Here is a 22,033-nt window from a genome sequence, read left to right on the forward strand (position 1 = left end):
GAAGGGAAGAATTTTTTTTTTTCTTTTTTAAGTTGGAGGCAGGGCCCGCTGGCTTTAGGGAGTCCTCCCGCACATGTCTTTAGGAGTAGAAGGTGGCATTACTGCACCGACAGGTTTGTACACACTCTTGCCATGCAGTGGTTGTAACGTCTCTGTAGCACAGGTCTGACTTGAGAAGGATTGGCTGCTTTTTCCGACTCGGAATCTCTGAGCCAATCGGGAAGCGCGGCTTGCCTGGAGACTGGTTAACTCAGAAAAGGTGGGGATTGGTTGAGCCCCGAGGGGGGGAAAATGCCAGAGATAACCTGGCCTCTTAGAAAACAATGACTGATTTGCAGCTGCCTCTCTGCTCCCAGTTAATTTGTTTTCTTTTATTACCCCTTGATGGCAATATTCACCTTTTCATTCCAAAAAAAAAAAAAAAAAAATCACTACCACTGTTAGCTTTCAAATTACCTCTCAGATGCAACTCATTCGAACTCCTATGGTTTAGGTTTCACAGGAATAATTTTTACATTTTTTAAGAAACAACAATGCGTTTTTGTGTGCTGTTAAGTGTGGTTCAGTTTTCTTTCAGCCGATTTTTTTGTTGTTGTTGTTTTTGTTAAAGGTCAGTCAATTTTCAGTTACTATGCCAACGAATTATTTAAATGTTCTGCGGAGATGGGGGGGTTGCTACAGTGGTGGAGATATTGGGAAGAATTAGAAAAAATGGCTGCTGCTCTTCTGCAGAGAGACAACGATTTAGTTAACGAGGAAAAAGAAAATCAAAGCAGCAGCAACAACAACAAAAAACCCAACCTGGAAAGCAGTAACAGACTTCCCTCTTTTCCCTGCAGACCAGGGTACTGTACTCAGAGCTCTGTGTTCACCTGTTGGCTTTAGTTGCTGTCAAGTGGCAGTACTGAACTTAATAGAAAAACAGGCTTAAGTCATGGTAAAGGTATTTATCTTGTACACAATTAGAGGCTAACTCCTATCAACGTAGGTGTGTTTTAAAAAAACATTTTTCTTTTAAGATGCCATGATTTAATCCTGTTTATCCGAGTCTTTTGATATACAAAGGAAACTTTATTTTTATTTTTGAGGTATGGTCTCTGTATGTATTCCTGGTTGGCCTCAACTCAAATATCCATCTCCCTCTGCTTCTCAAGTGTTTTGAAGGTATGATCAACTATACCCAGCAGAACCGTTTATTAATCAGCTTGATTTTTAGAAAGTAAGTGCTTACCTATCTTCTTTGCCTTCCCTTCCTTCAGCTTTTCTTTTTCTTTTTTTTAAAAAGATTTATTTATTATATGTGAGTACACTGTAGCTGTCTTTTTTTTAAAAAAAGATTTATTTATTATATGTAAGTACACTGTAGCTGTGTCTAGACACACCAGAAGACACACATCAGATCTCATTATGGATGGTTGTGAGCCACCATGTGGTTTCTGAGATTTGAACTCAGGACCTCCAGAAGAGCAGTCAGTGCTCTTATCTACTGAACCATCTCACCAGCCCACACTGTAGCTGTCTTAAGACACCCCAAAAGAGGGAATCAGACCCCATTACAGATGGTTGTGAGCCACCATGTGGTTGCTGGGATTTGAACTCAGGACTTTTGAAAGAGCAGTCAGTGTTCTTACCTGCTGAGCCATCTCTCCAGCGCAAAATGTGTAGCCCAGGCTGGCCTCGAACTCGTGATCCTCCTGCCTCTGCCTCTTCCAGCAAATCCTACCGGTGTGCGCCACCACAACCAGCTCAGCTTTTCATTATACAGAATCATGAGACAGAGCCAACTGTCAGGCTGAGCAGTGAATCTCAACATGTGTCTGCTAAGTTAGAGTAGTTTATGTAGGAGTTGAGATTGAAGTTCTTTTGATATCCTCCTTGCAGATTAATATGTTATTTTTATTCATCTTCATGGTAATAAAATCACACATTTACTGATGCCCAGCCTGTTTTAAGGAGTTTAGTATTCTTTGTGTGAAATTTGCAGTTACTGTTTTCAGCTTTGTTTTACAGATAAGAGACTGTGAAATATTCAGATTGTTAAAAGGCACCCAAGTGAAGTATACCTGAGGGTTCAGGGAAACCTGTATGTATGTGTATATATATTTTAAATTTATTTATTGCATGAGTACTGTGCTGTATATACATCCACATGCCAGAAGAGGACATCAGTTCCCCTTATAGATGGTTGTAAGCCACCATGTTGTTGCTGGGAATTGAACTCAGGACCTCTCAGAAGAGCAGCCAGGGCTCTGAACTGCTGAGCCATCTCACCAGCCTGGAAACATACATACATACATACATATATATGTATGTATATATGTATACATACATATATATATACATACATACATACATATATATATATATATATATATATATATACATATATATATATGTTTTTGTTTTTGTTTTTCAAGACAGGGTTTCTCTGTTTAGCCCTGGCTGTCCTGGAACTCACTCTGTAGACCAGGCTGGCTTCAAACTCAGAAATCCACCTGCCTCTGCCTCCCAAGTGCTGGGATTAAAGGCATGTGCCACCACTGCCTGGCGGAAACCTGTATTTTTATGATCCAAACCTTCTTCCCTCTCCCTCTCTCCCCCTTTTAGAGATTTGTTTATTTCATGTATGAGTACACTGTAGCTGTCTTCAGACATACCAGATGAGGGGATCAAATCCCATTACAGATGGTTGTGAGCCACCATGTGGTTGTGGGAATTGAAACCAACCTCTGGAAGAGCAGCCAGCGCTCTTCACTGCAGAGCCATCTCTCCACCCCAAACCTCTCCCTTAACACATTTCTATGGCTCTTTGAAACTGGAACTGTTTTGTTTTTGTTTTTGTTTTGAGTTAGGGTCTCATGTGTAGGCTGCCCTGAACTTTATGTAGACCATGCTGGCCTCAAACTCATAGAAGCCCACCAGCCTGTACCTCCCAAACTAAGATTAAAGGCATGTCTGTCTTAAATCTTTTGATATGGAGAGAATGACTACATTTTCAAATATTTGTTCAGCCCATCAAATATATTATTCTTATTTTATGTGCCAGTATTAAAAAATGACTCCAAGTGAACTGCCGTGTCATTGATGTCAGGCACCAGCATGTGCAAATGATGTACCTGGGATGAAATGAGACTGCTGGATTCTCACCTGGGCAGCTTTCCTTTTAGCAGTTTAGTCTCCTTATATATAAGGATATATACTTTTTAAAATGATGAAGGATTTTGCGTTTGGATTTCCTTGTATCTTTTGGCCTTTCCTCACTGAGGTCTCCAGCCTCTCGTAGGTTTTGAAACTTGAGAAGGAAGGCCTCATAAACACTGGGAGCACTTTTCTTTCTTATCCTACAGCTCAGAGCTCATTGCCTTCCAGTAATTATTGGTGCTCTTAGATGGCAGTTAATTGGTTCTCTGAACACATAACTTAACATCGTAAAAGAATGCTTCGTTGATTCCTATGGGTTATTACACTGGTAAGTCAGCTGGATTCTTCCGATTACTAATCAGTGGAATTGCTGGTCAAAGTTCCACGTTGTTCTTCTGAAGCTGGTTCCTGTGTTCACTAAAAGTTCCTAGACTGCCCACCATCAGTCTTTGTTCTAAATATGGATTGTTGGCTCCTACTATTTTTTTTTCCCCTTTGGACATGGTATCAAGGCCCACGTTGACCTTGAATTCATGATGTGGCAGAGGATGGTTCTAGGCCTTGGCTCCTGATAAGAACTACAGTATTAAATGTACCTGCCAAAGTCCAATAGATGATGAACTACAGTGAGAAGTCTGAAGCTTAGGAATAATTCTGTTTCAGAACTTAAATGGTGGCAGCTCTGGCTTCTAATCTAAGGACTCAGGAAGCTGAGGCAGGAAGACTGTCACAAATAAGCTCAGGGTAGATCTGGGCTATGGCTACATAGTTCCAAGACAATCTGAGCTAGAAATCCTACTTCAAAAAGTCAAAAAGGGGGGCTGGAGAGATGTCTCAGCAGTTAGGAACACTGGCTCTTTTTCCAGAGGACCTGGGTTTGATTTCTAACACGTACATGGTTACTAACAGCTGTCTGTAACTCTGGTCTCAGGAGATTCAACATCCTCTTCTCATCTCCATAGGTGTGCCAAGTGTACGTGCGGTACACACACATACATACAGGAAAAACAACCATACACATTTTTTAAAAAGTGGGTAGAAGGATGAATAGAGGGAGAAAGGCTGATTACCAAAAAAATTGATTACCAAAAAAATTGATACAGTTCTCTACATTGTCCTGGCTGTCTAGCTGGCCTCAAGCTCACAAATATCCTCATTAAAGGTGTGCTCCACCATCCTTAATTCATATATGTATATTTTTTATTTTAATTTTTTTTTTTTGATACAGGGTTTCTCTGTATAGCCCTGGCTGTCCTGGAACTCACTCTGTATATCAGGCTGGTCTCGAACTCAGAAATCCTCCTGCCTCTGACTCCCAAGTGCTGGGATTAAAAGTGTGTGCCCACCACTGCCCGGCCATATATTTTAAGAAGGATATTTTGCCGGGCAGTGGTGGCACATGCCCTTGATCCCAGCACTTGGGAGGCAGAGGCAGGTGGATTTCTGAGTTCGAGGCTAGTCTGGTCTACAGAGTGAGTTCCAGGACAGCCAGGGCTATACAGAGAACCCCTGTCTCAAAAAACCAGGAAAAAAAAAGGATATTTAATAAATGTTTCTGCTAATTAAATTTAAGAATTAATTTGAGCTGGGCAGAGGTGGCACACACCTTTACTCCCAGGATTTGGGAGGTAGAGGCAGGTGAATTTCTGAGTTCGAGGCCAGCCTGGTCTACAGAGTGAGTTTCAGGACAGCCAGGGCTACACAGAGAAACCCTGCCTTGAAAAAGACAAAAACAAAAACAAAACAAAAAGTAAATATGTTAACTCTTCACACTGCTTTTAATATTTAGCCTTTATAGTATTATTATAAAAAGTATATTCTTGTAGAATTAATTTGAGAGATTGTATATAGAACTTAATTTTTTGTTTGTTTCAAAGTGGGCACTAAAAATTCCTCTTTTCTAGATGGACATGGTATCTCATTCCTGTAATCCTAGTACTGGGGAGGCAGAGGCAGGGGGGGGGTCACTGCAAATTCAAGGCCAGTTTAGCCTGTAATGATTTCCAGGGCAGCTAGGGTTCTATAGTGAGATCTTGTCTCAAAACAAAAACAAATCCCCCCCCCCAAAAAAAAATCCTGTCTTGAATTTCTGAGTCTGGAATCCCTTCACTTTTGGCCCTCTTTCCCTTGGACTTTCTGCTGACACAGCTTTGAGATATAGGTGGCATTTGCTGTAAAGTCATTTTCATTCCTTCCTGTGCACTTACTACTTACTGAGTAACAGTCTCCCTAGACTAGGAATCTCTGGAAGGCTGGTATTGAGTCTTAGCATTTTGCTCTCCATCTTCCTAGTGCTGAGACTCTTTAATACAGTTCCTCAGGTTGTGGTGACCCCAACCCTAAGATGATGGTTGTTGCTACTTCATAATTGTAATTTTGTTACTGTTATGAATCATAATGTAAATATCTGATATCCATGCAGGATGTCTGATATGCGTGACCTCTGTGAAAGGGTCATTCAACCCCAGAGGAATTGCCATCCACAGGTTGAGAATGGCTGCCCTAGAAGAATAGGGATATTAAATAACTTTTGGTGTTAATGACAGATACTTGATTTAAAAAAGTATTTTGTGCTGTCATCATGTATGTTCTGATAATTTTGTAAATTGTTAGCCCAAAGATCTTTTCCGGTAACTGGGCATCTGTTTTAATGACATGCCATTGGATATTCTTTCTGATAACTCAAACTCTACATATTCTAAAACTAGTCATTATCAACTGTCCCATCCTCAAACCAAAAAGTACATAGAGCTCTCCCTTTTGCATCTCTTTCTCTCTGGAAAGATTAAACTAGAGAGTGCATGTGCAGTTACTGCTCAGTGCATAGGATCACTGAGCCTCACTGAATTATTTCTGGAACAATCTCTTGGAAGTGTTTGCTATCGTTAGTGTTATCATTGTATTCCACTGCTGGCATCATCTCAATGTGTGGTTGCTCTAATAGCTTCATCACTGATCATCCGTTGGGTTTTTTAATCTTTCACTCTAGCCAGAGTAATCTTCTAACATATTTGAGCAGGTATCTTGCTTGTATTTTTTTTCTCTTTCATTGCTTTCATTTTAGATTTGGCTTTCTGTATAATTTGACTTGAGATTTACTTCATCCTCCTGTGCCTTTCCCTTTCCCGTCAGTGAGCTAGTCTTAGTGATTTGCATTTTTTTCTTTAACATGCCAAGTTCTTTAATTCTAGGCAGTCTTACGGAAATCTTTGTCTTGAATGCCTCTTTACTTCCATGGTTACCTGCACTTTGTTTGCTAAGTCATACTTGTTTGCCACGTCTCAAGTGTGGGCGATGCTCTACTAAAAATCTTTGACATAAAACTGGGTTTACATAAGCCGTGTGTTTCCTTAGTACTCTGTGTTCTCATAATCACACTAATTGCTTGTTTATTCGTCATCTTACCATGTACTGTTTAAGGTATAACAAAGTGTCTGAAAAATATGGTCTGATTTGCATTGAAGCATAATAAAAAAGCAATTAAATTGTAATTTGGGAGTTTACTTAGAGAAAGAACAGAGAGGTTGGATCTGATAGATGAAAAATTTCTAAGCCTGAATGAAAAGAATTGTTTGACATCAGATTTCCATCTTTTCAGTTTTCCTGTTATTGGGGCATTTTGGAGTTGAAGTGTTGGAAGTGGCCTGCGGGGGGGTGGGTGGGATGTTGTTGGCTCATGACAATGTAATAGAGACTGTATGATGGAGGTAGTCATGAGGGTGGGAATTTGACCATAGCTGGGCCTTTCCTGTTCATACAACACATGTGGACCTCATTCCTCTTTCTGCTAAGGATAGGACCTGGTTCCTATCAGCACAGGCTCATCTATTAGAGTTTCATGTTAGTGCCTTTCTATGTTATTTGATGACACTTTAGCCTGGATTCTCTTAATGGGAAAGTGACCCCTACTGGAGCAAGGAATGGGGAAGGAGTTCTGGGCAGATGCAAAAGATAGCCATTGCTATTGATAGTCACTTGTCTGATTATGCATTGGGTCTTGTAGGTACTTTATTTGTAGGAAAGGGATTATGGACCTGAGTATTGCGGGTGCTGAGATGGTAAGTCTACTGTTTAAAAAACCAGCAGTATTTTTGGCTTATACTGGCAATGAATATATGGGATATTCATTGAGTTTTTGTTTGCTAAATATATATAATATACTGGCTTTCATAATAGTAGTCTAAAGTGAGTTCAAAGGTGCTAAGATAAAGGTATGTTCAGGATGCAATGGGAGTTGAGTTGAAATCAGACTTTGGGAGAGTGGGTGACATTTCTAAAAGTTAATGAAACTAGGGACTATTGCTGTGGTGTGATGTAGTGCATATGAGTTGAACATGTATGAGACAGATACATTATATTGACTTACCTCCTGATAGAGCATCTGAGAGGTGCAGATGGAGTAGAGAGAATGTGAAGTGCTGTTAAGTTGAGGGACCCGGTCATGAAAGTTCTTGAATGCATTACCAAGGAAGTGGACCATGATTCTGAAAACCATAGAGTCAAGAAAGATTTTTTTTTTAACATTGAAGCCTTGTGGCAGTGTGTTGGGCATTTAACTATTGAATTTTGGAGGGAATTCCTTAATAGAATCAGTTATAGCTGTTGAAACCATGAACTTGTATGAACCTAGAAAAAGCGAGAAGAACAAAGACTGGTCATGTGACAGAGCCCAGGAGGAACAGTGACATGAAAGAAGTGAGCAGAAGAGCCATCTGTGAAGAGAAACCCTGTGGGATCCTCGGTGTCCACTGGGGATGCGGCGGTCCGGGATTCTAACGGAAGCTGGAAACTGTGGATTGTACTAAACCTTACATGTATTATGTCTTTTTTCTTCACTCCATATTTAAAAGTCTCCATGTACAAAGCACTCTACTGATGCTTTGGTATATATAAAATATGCTTTGTTTTCATGAACTCTAAGTCTAATTAGGAAATAAATGGTGGGTGAATAAGAAGTAAGATGGTTCAGGGGGAAAGGCTCTTCTTGCTGAGGCTGCTGACCTGAGTTGAACACCAGATCTTTTTTTATTTGTTTGTTTTTGTTTTTTTGAGACAGGGTTTCTCGGTGTATCCCTGGCTGTCCTGGAACTTACTCTGTAGACCAGGCTGGCCTTGAACTCAGAAGTCCGCCTGCCTCCCAAGCGCTAGGATTAAAGGCATGTGCCACCACCGCCTAGTGAACACCAGATCTTGTGTGATGGGAACAAAGAATAGATTGTTGTTGTCTTCTGACCCTACATGCACAGCATAGCATGCACATGCTCACATACATGCATCACACATCACATGAAATAAATAGAAAAAAAATCTTAAAAGGACGAGATACGGTTTGTAGGTGATGGTGGAGGAAGTAAAGCTATGTCGGTATGAGAGAAGACATGGTTAAATGATGGCAGCAGAGAGGATCACAGTCAATGAGAGGAAGGAATCAGGATCATGTTTGCTAAATAAATACATGACTCAAGCCACTATTTATGGGGTGGAGGCACTTTATGAGATTGAGAATATTATTGAGTGCAGAGATATAAGTGTGCATTTTGAAACAAACTTTGAGATGGTTTTAGATATGTAGCACATCAGGAGTCTAACTGGAGTGAGTGTTGTGGCACACCCGCGGAATTCTTTCTAGCACTTGGGCTATGGAGGCAAGAAGATCATCTCTGCTACAAAGCAAGTAATAGGCCAGCCTGAACTGTGTAAAATGTTATGGGGAGAGGAGAGGGAATGAGAGTAAATATCTGACTGGAAATATGTTGAATAGCACATAGAAAATTCTGGGTTCAGTCCTCAGTACCACTGAATATAGAAACAGGCTGAAGTGTAAATATAGATACCGAGGATGAAATAATTCATACTGTCTTATTTAAGAAAAGAGGACTTGGGCTGGGGGTCTGGCTCTAAGGTAGAATATTTCCTTCCTAGCATGTTTTCCTCTGCATATATAAACACTTTTTTTTTTTTAAAAAGATTTATTCATTTATTTATATAAGTACACTGTAGCTGTCTTCAGACACACCAGAAGAGGGCATCAGATCTCATTACTGATGGTTATATATATACTTCCATATACAAACACTTATGATAAAGTGTAACTTATGGGGCTGGAGAGATGGCTCAGCAGTTAAGAGCACTGCTGCTCTTCTAGAGGTCCTGAGTTCAAATCCCAGCAACCACATGGTGGCTCACAGCCATCTGTAATGGGATCTGATGCTCTCTTCTGGTGTGTCTGAAGACAGCGGCAGTGCACTCAGATACATAAAATAAATCTTTAAAAAAAAAGTGTAACTTATGAATACAATAGGAGATGAACAACAATGGTAAATAGTAAAATAGGAAATGGTGGACAATTCTAACAATATACTGTAATAAAAGTAATATGAATGTGGTCTCTCAGATTATACCGTTGGGCCTGGAGGGATGGCTCAGTGGTTCTGCTCTTCTGGAGAACCTAGGTTCTATTCCCAGCACGTCAGCTCCCAATCACCTGTAACTCCAGTTCCATGATATCCAGTGCCCTTTTTGGCCCTCTGTGGGCACCAGACATGCATGTGGTACACAAATATAGGCAAAAAATTCATATTTATTAAAAACTATTGAAGGATCATACTCGTTCTTGTTTTGTGATATGAGGTCACACAGTCACAGGGGCCTTAGTGATGAGAGGAATTAAGGAAGTCATCCCTCTTACTGAAGCAGCAGACTGCTTTGCTCACTGAATGTTGGAAGAGCTGATTATATGCACATATGAATATATATGTATATATATATATTTTGAGACAGAGTATGTATGTAGTCCTGGCTTGTCTTGGATTCTATTTTGAGCAGTTTGGATTTAAACTTGTAGTGATCTGCTGAGTACCAGGATTACAGATGTAGTGTCCTATCTGGCTTCTGGAGGACTGTTATAAGGAGAAAGGATTTATTGCATTTAGCTCATTTCTAAGGTTTTGTCTGGCCCCATTGTTGTGGTCCTATGGTGAGGCATGGCATCACATTGACTGGAGTGTGGGGTAGGACATGGTTGCTCATTTCATCTCAGTAGGAGGCAGGAGGAGACAGAGAGGTGCTAGACACGATACCCTTCATATGACAGGCTTCCAGTGGATTGCTTTTTTTCTTTTTTTTTTTCAAGACAGGGTTTCTCTGTGTATCCCTGGCTGTCCTGGAAATTACTCTGTAGACCAGGCTGGCCTCAAACTCAGAAATCCGCCTGCCCTGCTTCCCAAGTGCTGGGATTAAAGGCGTGCACCACCAACTGCCCGGCCTTCTTTCTTTTCTTTTTTTTCTTTTGTTGGTTTTTCTTTCTTCTCTTTTCTTTTCTTTTCTTTTCTTTCCTTTTCTTCTTTCTCTTTTTCAAAACAGGGTTTCTCTGTGTAGCCCTGGCTGTCCTGGAAGTCACTCTTTATACTAGGCTCTCCTTGAACTCAGAGATCTGCCTGCCTCTGCCTCCCAAGTGCTGGGATTAAAGGCATGCACCACCACCACCAAGTGAATTGCTTTCTAAAGTTTCTACCAAAATAGCCCCAGCCGGGCACCAACCCTTCAACATATAAACCCTTGGGGGGATATTTTCTATTCAAAGCCCAATAACACTCCTTGTAATTTTTTGAGTTTTGTTGGTACTGGGGATCAAATTTAGGCCATACATGCTAGATGAGCACTACCATTAAGCCATTTGAAATAAGGTTATGGGAAATAAACCTATCACTCTGTCATTTTTACTCCTCTCCTCCCTTTTCTTTGAAGATTTGAGATAGTGTCTCACCATGTAGCTCAGTCTGGCCTCAACCTTGCTGTGAACCCCAAGCTGGTCTCAGACTTTTGCTACTCTGCCTTAGCCTCCTGTGTGTTGGAGTTACAGGCATGGACTACTCCACCTGGTTATATAATGGCAATTTGTATTAATATTTCACCTAATAATGATTTTTAGTATTGATTAGTGATTTCAGTTTTAGGTTTTTTTTAATCATTTGTGAAATAAAAAATGAGATTCAAAAGTAAAAATAGGGCGGCAGGATGCACTTAAGAGCACTTAGTACTCTTGCAGAGGCCCTGCATTCTATTTACAGTACAGATCAAACTCAAACAAGCAAAATGAATTACTGCATTTTTGTTACTGATTCTCTGTGATAGCATCCTACTTAGAATAAATGCTTAGTTTTTGTTCTTTATAAAAAATATTTTCAAACTGTAGTAGTCACTTCCACTAGTGTCAAACTAAGTCTTTCTTTTTTCAGTAGCTTTCAACTAGTAATATGTACTCCTAAATGTTTAATCTATTTTAGATTTTTATTCATTTAAAATTATAATTTGTATTCTGGCATGGTGGCACACATATGCCTTTAATCCCAGCACTTGGGAGGCAGAGGCAGGTGGATCTCTGAGCTCCAGGCTAGCCCAATCAACAGAGTAAGTCTCGGGGCTACATAGTGAGACTCCATCCCCCCCAAAAGATTGTAATCTTATTTAACTGTGTCTTATAAGTGTATTTAACATTGTGTTTTATTATATTTTCTAGTAAGAAGACCTCTGTAGAGTGGCAGACGACAATCTGTTTCCTTCCTAAGCACAGGAGTATTGTCAATGTCAGCCAGCCAGTAAGTACTACTGAGATTGTAATGGGAAATATTTTATATATAGGTTTTCAAACTTCGTGTTACATATTTCAATGATTAAAAGAAAAATCATGAGAAAGCAACTCTCACATTTTTGTTACTAGGTATTTGGAAGAGCTGGTGTTGTGAAACGGTGTGAAACAGTTGACTTTGACAGCTTAACTATTGGTGTTCTAGTTTTTCCATTTAGTGACTGTTTTAGTCTCTTCTTAAGACCACCTCACCCCCAAACACACGCACCCCTTGGTTATTTGAGGCAGGGTTTCTGTCTAACCCTGGCTGTCTTGAACCTCTCTTTGTATACCCAAGATCTGCTTACTTGTCTCTGCCTCCTGAGCGCTGGGATTAAAGGTGTGCGGCATCATGTCCCTCCCTACATATTACTTCTTATGTTAGCCATCTATACATTTTTCATGTGTGGAGCCATGTTAACAGTTCCAGGTTATGATCCATGTTCTCAAAAAAAAAAAAAATTATTTTCAGTTCAGTTTTCTTTGCTGTGAAGAGACACCATGACCAAAGCAACTCTTTTTTTTTTTTTTGAGTTTTTCGAGACAGGGTTTCTCTGTATAGCCTTGGCTGTCCTGGAACTCCCTCTGTAGACCAGGCTGGCCTCGAACTCAGAAATCTGTCTGCCTCTGCCTCCTAAATTCTGGGATTAAAGGTGTGTGCCACCACTGCCGGCAAGGCAACTCTTATAAAGGCTAACATTTGGCCCGGCGGTGGTGGCGCATGCCTTTAATCTCAGCACTTGGGAGGCAGAGGCATGCAGATTTCTGAGTTCGAGGCCAGTCTGGTCTACAGAGTGAGTTCCAGGACAGCCAGGGCTACACAGAGAAACCCTGTCTTGAAAAACCAAAAAAAAAAAAAAAGTTAACATTTAATTATAGTTTCAGAGATTCAGTCCATTATGGTCATAGCCGGAAGCATGGTGGCATATGGGATAGCATGGTACTGGAGACTGAGCTGAGAAGTCTACATCTTGAAGACAGCAGAGGGTCATTGAATTCCACACTCGTCAGAGCTTGAGCATAAGCCACCTCATTGCTTGCCCCCACAGTGACACACTTCTTCCAATAAGGACATACCTACTCCAATAAGGCCACACTTCCTTTTTTTTTTTTTCCCCCGAGACAGGGCTTCTCTATGTAGCTCTGGCTGTCCTGGAACTTACTCTGTAGTCCAGGCTGGCCTCAAACTCAGAAATCCACCTGCCTCTGCCTCCCAAGTGCTGGGATTAAAGACGTGCACCGCCTGGCAAGGCCACACTTCCTAATAGTGCCACTCCTCATGGGCTAAACATTCACACAAGTGAGCCTCCATCTCTTCTTGGAATAAGAGCTGTGTGCTGCTGAGAAGCAGCTGCCCTGACAGGGTAGCTTAGTTCTCTGGCGTGCATCTCCAGAACACCTTCTTTGTTTTTCAATGGTTGTACAATTCTTAAAGGGTACTGTTGACCATAATATAACTATTCTGTTTTCTACTGATATTCAGGGTGTCTTTACTTATTAATTATTGTAGTTTTTATGACATAGAAATATATATTAAAGATAATTGGTTTCTTTTCTATAAATTGTGTCTATTTTGGTGACTTAGTCTTGTGATCCCCATGAGACTTTTGTATCTGTCTTATCTTCATCATCTGGTACATGTGTTTTTATTGGAAAGGATTTGCCAGTTAGCCCAAGTTGGGTTTGAGTTCACAACCCTGCTTTAGCTTCTTGAGTCCTGGGATTCTGATATTACAGGTATATGTCAAATATATGCTTGAAATTATCTTTTACTTGACTTAATGTTAAAGATTGGGTTGCATAGATGGCTCAACCGTTAAAGGCTAGGCTCACAACCAAAAATATATTAATATTATATATATGTGTGTGTATATATATATATATTTTTTTTTTTTTTTTTTTTTTTTTTTTTTTTTTTTTTTTTTTTTTTTTTCTTTTCAAGACAGGATCTCACTATGTAGCCCTGGCTGTCCTGGAACTTAATTATGCTCTATGAAGCTGGCCTCAAACCCTCAGAGATCTACCTGCCTCTACTTCCTGAGTGCTGAGATTACAGGCATGTGCCACCAAGCCAGTGAACTTTTGATCCTCCTCCCTCCATCTCCTGAGTGCTGGGGTTAAAGGTATGTGCCACAATGCCTGGTGAATGTCTGATCCTCCTGCCTCTACCTTCCTAGAGCTGGGATTACAGGCATGTGTCACTACACCCAATTTTATACAGTGCTAGGCATTAAGTACTGTGCATGCTAGGTAAGCACTCTATCAACTGAGCTACATCTTGAGTTCCAGTACTTTAGCTCTTTAAAACCATTAAAAAGGGGATGTTTGGAAGTTAGGGTAGAATGATGCAAGTTCAAGGCTAGCTTCCTCTACATAGCAAGTTTGAGGCTAACCAAAGTTGATTATTATGGTAGAGGTTTTGGGGATGTATATATGAAATTTAAGTTTATAGTATTATTAATAATTGTTTATTTGATCCAATCTTTTCACATTTTCTCATAGTACATCAAACTTTATCTGTTCTTATTTTCTTCATCTTTTTAGAATATATTCTCTTATTTAACATAGGTCTGTATATGAAGAAACTACAGCTTGCTTACAGCTCATGGATTTAAGAGGCTCTCATTGTGGAGAAAGGATGACAAAAGATTAGATGCTAAATGAGTTAAATATAAATCACTTATAGTACAAAAATGAGACTGATGTAAATTGGATACATAAAGTAATTGAGATGTTTAACTGTGTTTTTATGCATTAGAATTTCCCAACTGTATTAAATATTGTTTGGACACTTCTTACATTATGTATGATGTCTTTAGGTCACCGGGTATCTGGACTTAAAGAAGGAAGAGCTAGTTTGTCAGCTGGGGAGATAGAGAGGGAAGTTAAGATTTGTCTTTGTGAGCTGGGTATGGCGGCACACGCCTTTAGTCACAGCACTAAGGAGGCAGAGGCAGCTGGATCTCTCTGATCCAGTGCACATTCTCTCTCTCTCTCTCTCTCTCTCTCTCTCTCTTTCTCTCTCACAAACACACACACACACACTGTCTGAAGCATTTAAAAAATTTACTTTAGATGTTTTCTTGTTATGTTGCCAATGCTGGTCTTGAACTTCTTTCTGTACTTGAGCAGTCTTTGTGCTTTGGGTCCACAGGACTATAGCTACACCCTCATACATTCAGCTCAAAACATAGTTTTTAGTGACTGCCTTTCTTAGTGACTGTCCTTCTGTTGTGAAGAAACACCGTGGCCAAGACAACTCTTATCAAGGAAACCATGTAATTGGGTCTTGGTTGCAGTTTGTAAGCCTTGGTCCATTATGGCAGGGAGCATAGATGGCATCAGGCAAGGGCCCACAGGCGTGGTTATGGAGAAGGAACTGAGAGTTAAATCCTGATCCATAAACAACTAGAGGGGTGGGGACAGAGACAGACTGGGCTAGGTCCACACTTCCTAACCCTTCGCAGACAGTGCCACTCTGTGGTGACCAAGCATTTAAGTATATGAGCCTACGGGGACCATTCTCATTCAGACACTACACTGCTTAAAATTCTGTCTTACTGAGTAGAGTAAGTAGCCTCATTTCTATTTAGCAATAAAAACGAATCAATTTTAAAAGGAGCAAGTAATGCAAATAGATATTTCTTCAAAGAAGACACACAGTGGTAATATACATGTAAACTTGGCCACATTAAATGTCAGGGAATTCCAAAACAAAACTTACTAGCCAAACTAGACAAATTTAAATAAAATCTCCATAATTAAAATGAAGGGCAGTAATAGGTACTGGGGAGACTTTAGTGAATTTGGAGCCCTTGTGTGTTAGTGGGAATCAGTGATGTGCCTCTTGAAAAGTAGTCTTTTTGCTTGTTTCGGCAGCATATATTCTTAAATTGGAAAAGTAGTCTTTATGCTTCCTCAAAGGGTTAAATGGTTATATTACTTAGAGTTCCATCTGAGAAATATGAAAACATGTGTCTATATAAAATTCATTCAGGAGTGTTTAGAACAGGCCTAGAGAGATTGCTCAGTGGTTTAAGAGTACTCACTGGCTACTCTTCCAGAGAACTCAAGTTCACTTTTAAGCACCCACATGATGACTCATAACTGTCTCTAACTCCAGTTCTAGGGGATCCATGTCTGGATCATGGTGCATTTACATTCAAGCAGGCAAAATACTCATGTACAAAAAATAAAATAAAAATTTAAAAAAGGATGATTAGGGTAAGATATTTATAATAAAAGTAAATATTAAAATTTCCATCATTTGGAAAGTTGTTAAATATGATGTATTTGTACCACAACTTTATGCTCAGTAACAAAGTAAATGAAATGTTTTCACAGGCTACATCTTAGTTTGAAAACGTTGAGTGAAGCAAAGCAAACCCCAGTGATAGAAAGCCTTGGTGCAAGGTTCCATTTCTACAGTCTGCAGAAGCAGGAGCTTTATGGCTGCTAGGGATGAGGGAATGGGCATTATGTGCTTATTTTATACAAGAGGATATGTCAAAAATGTTCTGGAGCCGGGCGGTGGTGGTGCGCACCTTTAGTCCCAGCACTTGGGAGGCAGAGGCAGGCGGATTTCTGAGTTCTGAGGCCAGCCTGGTCTACAGAGTTGAGTTCCAGGATAGCCAGGGCTATACAGAGAAACCTTGCCTTGAACCCCCCCCCCCCCCCCCCCCGAAAAAAAAGAATGTCCTGGAATTAGATTATGATGATGGTTGTTCAGTGTAGCTGGTCTTTCTACTTTGTAGGTTCTTTTTCCCATCATTTATCCCCCTGCCCCCATTTCACCCCCTATCAACAGATAAGGAGAAAAAGGATAGAGGGGGAGAGAGACAGAGATCCTTGAATCTAATTTCTTCTTGTTTCTTCTTTGAGCACGACTCTTAACATACTACAACCAACCTCCCTGAACCCACCAACAATCACCAACCCAACCTCTCAGGGCCCTAGTATTTATATACCCTCTGAAAATTTCCCAGAATTTCAAACATCACATAATCACAGCAACTATCTGCAGCTGGCAAAACCACACCTCTCCCTCTATCATAATTAGCTGCTGTGGACAGTCCAGAGAAGCTCTAAATACCTACCCATGTCTGGGGTTAAAACAAACACATTCATTTCTTACTTTGGTTTCTTCGAGACAGGGTTTCTCTGTGTAGTCCTTGCTGTTCTGGAACTCATGCCTTGAACTCAGAAATCTGCCTGTCTCTGCCTCCCAAGTACTGGGACTAAAGGTGTGTGCCACCACTGCCCAGCATTGATTTTTTTTTTTTTTTTCAAGACCAGAGTCTCACTATGTAGCTTTGGCTGGCCTGGAATTCTCTATGTAAACTGGGCTGCCTTTAAACTCAGAGATATGCCTGTTTCTACCTCCCAGAGTGCTGAGATTAAAGGCGTGAGCCACTATGCCTGGCTAACAAATGTATTTTGAACTTAGAACTAGTAGGCTTTGTAAAGTTCCTAAGGTAAAAGGTGTAAGGGGGAAAAAGGAGTCAAGAGTTGCCGCTGGGGTATCAGCAGTCCTAGCACAATGCGGGTAAAGCTAACACAGGTGCTAAGAGATAGCCAGCTTGGCCTAAGGAGTGAGACATTGTCTCAAAAACAGTAACAACAACATGACTCTTGTGGTTTGGTTTCAGCAACTGGAAATTGCCCATAGGTGAGATTTTATACATGCCTGGCTTGCATGTTTATTGACTACCGTATATCTCTGAAGAAGCACTAGAGAAAGATTTTATTCAGCTCCTGTTTTAGAGTTTTTTCCTAGGCTCTTTTGCTTCTGGGCACTTCAGTGGTGAGGCAGAACATCATGGCAGGAGCATGTGGGGAGCAAAGCGGTTTCCTCCCTGGATTGTAGGAGTCAGACCAGAGTCAGGAAGAACCAGGGCAGGAGTGACTCTTCGTGGCACTCCTCCAGGGTAGTGAGCTACTTCTGCTTCTTCCAACCAAGTTGGTTAGCTCAGAGCCTTCAGGACCTGATCCCATATCAGTGATTGGATCTACCAGCTGAAGATCAAGCTCATGGCGAGTTTGATGTCAGGCCAGGAAGAATTGCTGGTTGAGATACTAATTTCTTAGCACATTGCTTGGCTTTTAAAGCTATTAAGGCTGAATGAAACCACCACAGAGTAGGTGAGGCACAAACAAGAAGAGGTCTTTTTTTTTTTTGGTTTTTTTTTTTTTTTTTTTTTTTTGAGACAGGGTTTCTCTCTGTAGCCCTAGCTGTCCTGGAACTCACTCTGTAGACCATGCTGGCCTTAAACTCAGAAATCCACCTGCCACTGTCTCCCAAGTGCAAGAAGAGTTCTTTAGACTAAATAAAACCTAGCACACTCCATTGTTTCATGGTGAGATGAACCCAGAGAGTGGCAATGTCCTCAGGAGACTATGGTCTCAGGAGGAATGGGTCAATTGTGAAAAGGTAAGCACTGAGAAATGAGCTTGTTTAGATTTTCTTGACCTTTCTTTCCTCTCCCTTTGCTCACGGCCTCTCTTCTCCTTCCCTTTCTCACTCCAGAGCAGCCTTGTGCTTACTGGATAAGTGTTGTACCACTGAGCTGTGTCCCTAGCTAAATTCATTTCTAACATAAAAAGAAATATAGATTGGGGCCAGGGGAGAGCACTTGTGATGCAAGCTGGAAGACTGAATTCAGTCTGTGGTACTCTTGTGAAGGTGGAGAGAGATAAACAGGAACTCCACAAGTCATCTGACCTGCACACAAGTGCTGTGGCCCGCCTGATCCTACTTCTACTTCTCACTCAGAATGTAGCCAACAGTAAACTTATTCAAATATGATGTCAACTCTCCTAAGTTACCTGATGAACTCAGTACTCAATAGAATATTTTGGATTTTTGTATGCATACAAGATATGTAAATGGTAGTTCTGTATGTGTATTTCTTTTTTCTTAGACCCCACCCCCACCCCCACCTCCTACCTCCCTACAGCTTTTGGAGACATCACCTGGCTGTCCAGGAACTAAAAAGAGATCTGTCCTGTTACACCTGGCTTTTTCTCTTAGAACTTTTATTTCCTTTTTCAGCTGCAACCTGAAAACCTGCAACCTCTGGTATAGTGTAGTAGGGGAGTTGTTGTAGCAAAAAAATCTGCTTTTCTGTTTTCGGAGGGAAAGCTTTCAGCAGCTTACAGCTCAGTATGAGGCGCTTCACAGTGCCTCTATCACTTCCTGTCCATCTCCAGTTTGGGAGAGTCCCATGAGCATCTATCTGTGGGTGCTTCTCAGCCCTATGCTCGGCAGACACTCAGTTGGTTGTGTCATTTCTTTCCTTTGTTTTGTTAATACCTGGAATTGTATTGATTGACTTTTCAAATATTAAAAAGACTTCATATTCTTAATAAATTGATGCACTGGATTCTTTTATGCTGCTTAAGCGGTTAAAGCTTAGGTATTAAGTGTTCAGAGGACTCGAGTGTTAAAGGCTTGGTCTTTAGTTGGTGGACATGGATTTTGAGAGCTGATCGAATCACAAGGGCTTTGGTGTAATCAATGGAGTGATTCACTGATCAGTTCACAATTTGGCATTAATTAAAAAGGTTGGAAACTAGGAAGTGGGGCCTGGTTGGGTAGGGTAGGCTGAGGCGTAGGCAGGCAGCACTCTGTCAGAGCATCCCTTGTGACCAAACTAAGGCTGGAACCATGACCAAATAATGACTCTTGAATAGTTTATTGCAAGGATTTTGCCACAGTGATGAAAAGTGGAACGGAGCTGTGATGGAACGTACCTTAACCTTTAACCCTACCCCTTGGGAGGCAGAGGCAGGTGGATCTCTTGAGTTTGAGGCCAGCCTGGTCTACAGAGGTTACACAGAGAAACCTTGTCTTGAAAAACCAGAATGAAAAAAAAAAAAAGGGAAAAGTATAGCATCTGTCATTTTTTTAATATGTTTTGGTTAGTGAGATTTTTCTATAATTTAAAGATGTAAAGATTTAGTTTACAGGTTTCATGGCTTGGCTGGATGGCCAGTGACCCCAGGGTTCTCCTGTCTCTTTCCTTCCTTTCTGTGGGATTATAGGCAACTGTGCTCTGCCTTGCTCTTTATGGGTTCTCAGGCCCAAAGGCAGGTCTTCATGCTAGTGCTGCCTGTATTACAGCCTGATGTGTCTCCCCAGCTCCAAGACTTGCTCTTTTTGACCTAGGGATCATTAATTGCTCAGGTTAAGTGTTTGAAGGTTTCCTCTTGTCTTTCTGTTACTGATTTCTAGTTGTCTCTCTGTGGTTGCCTAGCATACTTTATATGCCTACAGTTCTTTGAAGCTCCTTAAGATTTGATAATGTTATGTCGGTTATGGTTTATCATGGCAAACTTCTTTGTGCATTTGAAAGATCTTCTTCTGACGCTGTGGAAAGGAATGTTCCATAAATGTTGACTAGATCCTTAATTGGTGGTGGTGTTGAGTTCTGATTCTTGGCATTTGGTATAGTTGTTCTCCAAGTTGCTGATGGTATAGTACTGAGATTTTGACTACAGTGAAATTTGTTTACTTTTTTTTGTAGTTATGTTTTTTTTTGTTTGTTTGTTTATTTTCGAGACAGGGTTTCTCTGAGTAGCCTTGGCTGTCCTGGAACTCACTCTGTAGACCAGGCTGACCTCGAACTCAGAAATCCACCTGCCTCTGCCTCCCAAGTGCTGGGATCAAAGGCGTGCGCCACCACCGCCCGGCTTGTAGTTATGTTTTTGATGCATAGACCTGTAGCGTTATTTTTTTTTTCCGGGTGGATTGGTCCTTATTATTACCTCTTTTTCTCCTCTCTGAGAATCTTTGCTCTAAATTGTATTTATATCTGACATAATATATAAAAACTAATTTTCTTCCAAAAAAATTAATTTTCTTTAATTTTAATTAATTTAAATTTAGGCACATGTGGCTGGTGGCTGTCATTACTGGAAGGTGGAGGGAGCTATGACACAAATTTAATTGAAGGTAAATTTTATAGTATGTTAAGAGATGTTAAGGACAATCAGTGATTAGCTTGAAGGTGAAGATTGGGGCAGAAGGAGTGGGATACTTGACTTTGAATTGGGTAGTCAGGGAAGCAGTTCTTGAATATGACACTTGAAAAGAGAACACAACTTTAGAGTGTGAATTATCCTTGCTAATACCTGTGGGAAGAATCTGTCAAGGGCCGGCAGAGGGCGGCCAGTGTGTGGACTTCAGCCTTTACTCTGATGCCTGCTTGAAAGCTTAGAGGAGACCCTCATCCAATCAGACTTGACTTTTGTAAAGATGACTGTGGCTGGTCTGTTGAAACTAGATGATAGGGACTCTGGTGGAGCGGAAACTAGTTAGGAATGTAGGTTAATCTGGCCAAGTAGTTAAGGTAGATTTTGGGGGAAAATGTAAAGATGTTTTCAGAGATTTTTAAGAAATTATTAATTTTAGAGATGTTAAGTTGGAGATACTTATTAGATGTATCCAAATAGAGGAAGCAAGCAGACTGTGCTGTTGTCCAGATCCCTTGTGAAGCTTACATCCTACTGCATATGGGTAGGAGACACATAGCTAAGTACATATGAATAACATACTAGAAGGTAACAAACTCTCAAATCTAGGCAGGACAAGAGGTATGTTTTTGAGGAGCCTGAGGATCCAGCTCAGTTAGTAGAGGGTTGCCTAGCATACATGAAGCCTGGGTTTGATCCCAGCACCACGTAAAGCTGGAGGTGGAAGCAGGAGGATTAGAAGTTCAAAGTCATTCTTGGATACTTATGGCGTTCAAGGTCAGTTGGGCTACATGAGACCCTGTGTAAGGGGAAAAAAAAAGAGAGGTTTTGTTGTACTGGACTAACAGTGTGGTCATATTTGAGTAATAATGAGGTGGTGAGAAAATCCATCTTATAGATTCCAGGTAGAAAAGTAAGTAGAGGGAGTCAAAGTGTGAAAGGTACCTGTGGGAGCATGGTGGAAACGTTGAAGGAGGAGCTGAAGAGCCAGGAGGCTAAATGTGCTTCAAGTGGCCAGAGCCAGGGAATGATTAGGGGAAGACAGTGCCAAGATGACAGTGGTTTGGATGACAGTTGTTTTAAAGCTCCCTATCCTGAATGAGAAGGGAAGGTAGGGGACACTTTATCAGAAGAGTGGTATCATTCGACCTATGGCTTAGCTCTCACTGCCTGTTTGCTAAGCACATTGCAGGAGCAAGAGTGGGAGCAGGGTGATTGGTTGGCTAGTGCAACCTAGTACAAAGGCCGTGATAATTAAGTCTGGGGTGATGGCAGTGTGGGGATAAGGAGCCA

At 40.8% G+C, this 22,033-nt stretch overlaps 2 protein-coding genes across 10 annotated transcripts in view; one reads left to right on the top strand and one right to left on the bottom strand.

Annotated features, from left to right (window-relative positions):
- The window catches only part of LOC116104548 (basic proline-rich protein-like), an 11,044-nt gene extending 3,423 nt beyond the window's left edge, over positions 1-7,621 (bottom strand). The window contains exon 1 of the mRNA XM_031391078.1: positions 7,508-7,621. Coding sequence (XP_031246938.1) covers positions 7,508-7,621 — 114 coding nt within the window. The remainder of the gene's footprint in view (positions 1-7,507) is intronic.
- Positions 1-22,033, top strand: part of N4bp2 (NEDD4 binding protein 2) — a 67,094-nt gene that overhangs the window by 1,416 nt on the left and 43,645 nt on the right. For 5 of the 9 annotated variants that reach the window (XR_004110697.1, XM_031342464.1, XM_031342462.1 and 2 more), the window contains exons 2-3: positions 11,660-11,738; positions 20,655-20,720. The gene's annotated coding sequence lies outside the window, so the exon portion shown is untranslated. Of the gene's footprint in view, positions 1-72; positions 114-11,659; positions 11,739-20,654; positions 20,721-22,033 lie in introns of those variants that run through there. The other 4 variants (XM_031342469.1, XM_031342467.1, XM_031342466.1 and 1 more) reach the window with 2 other exon arrangements.

Source organism: Mastomys coucha, unplaced genomic scaffold (assembly GCF_008632895.1).
Source record: "Mastomys coucha isolate ucsf_1 unplaced genomic scaffold, UCSF_Mcou_1 pScaffold22, whole genome shotgun sequence".
NCBI lineage: Eukaryota > Metazoa > Chordata > Mammalia > Rodentia > Muridae > Mastomys > Mastomys coucha.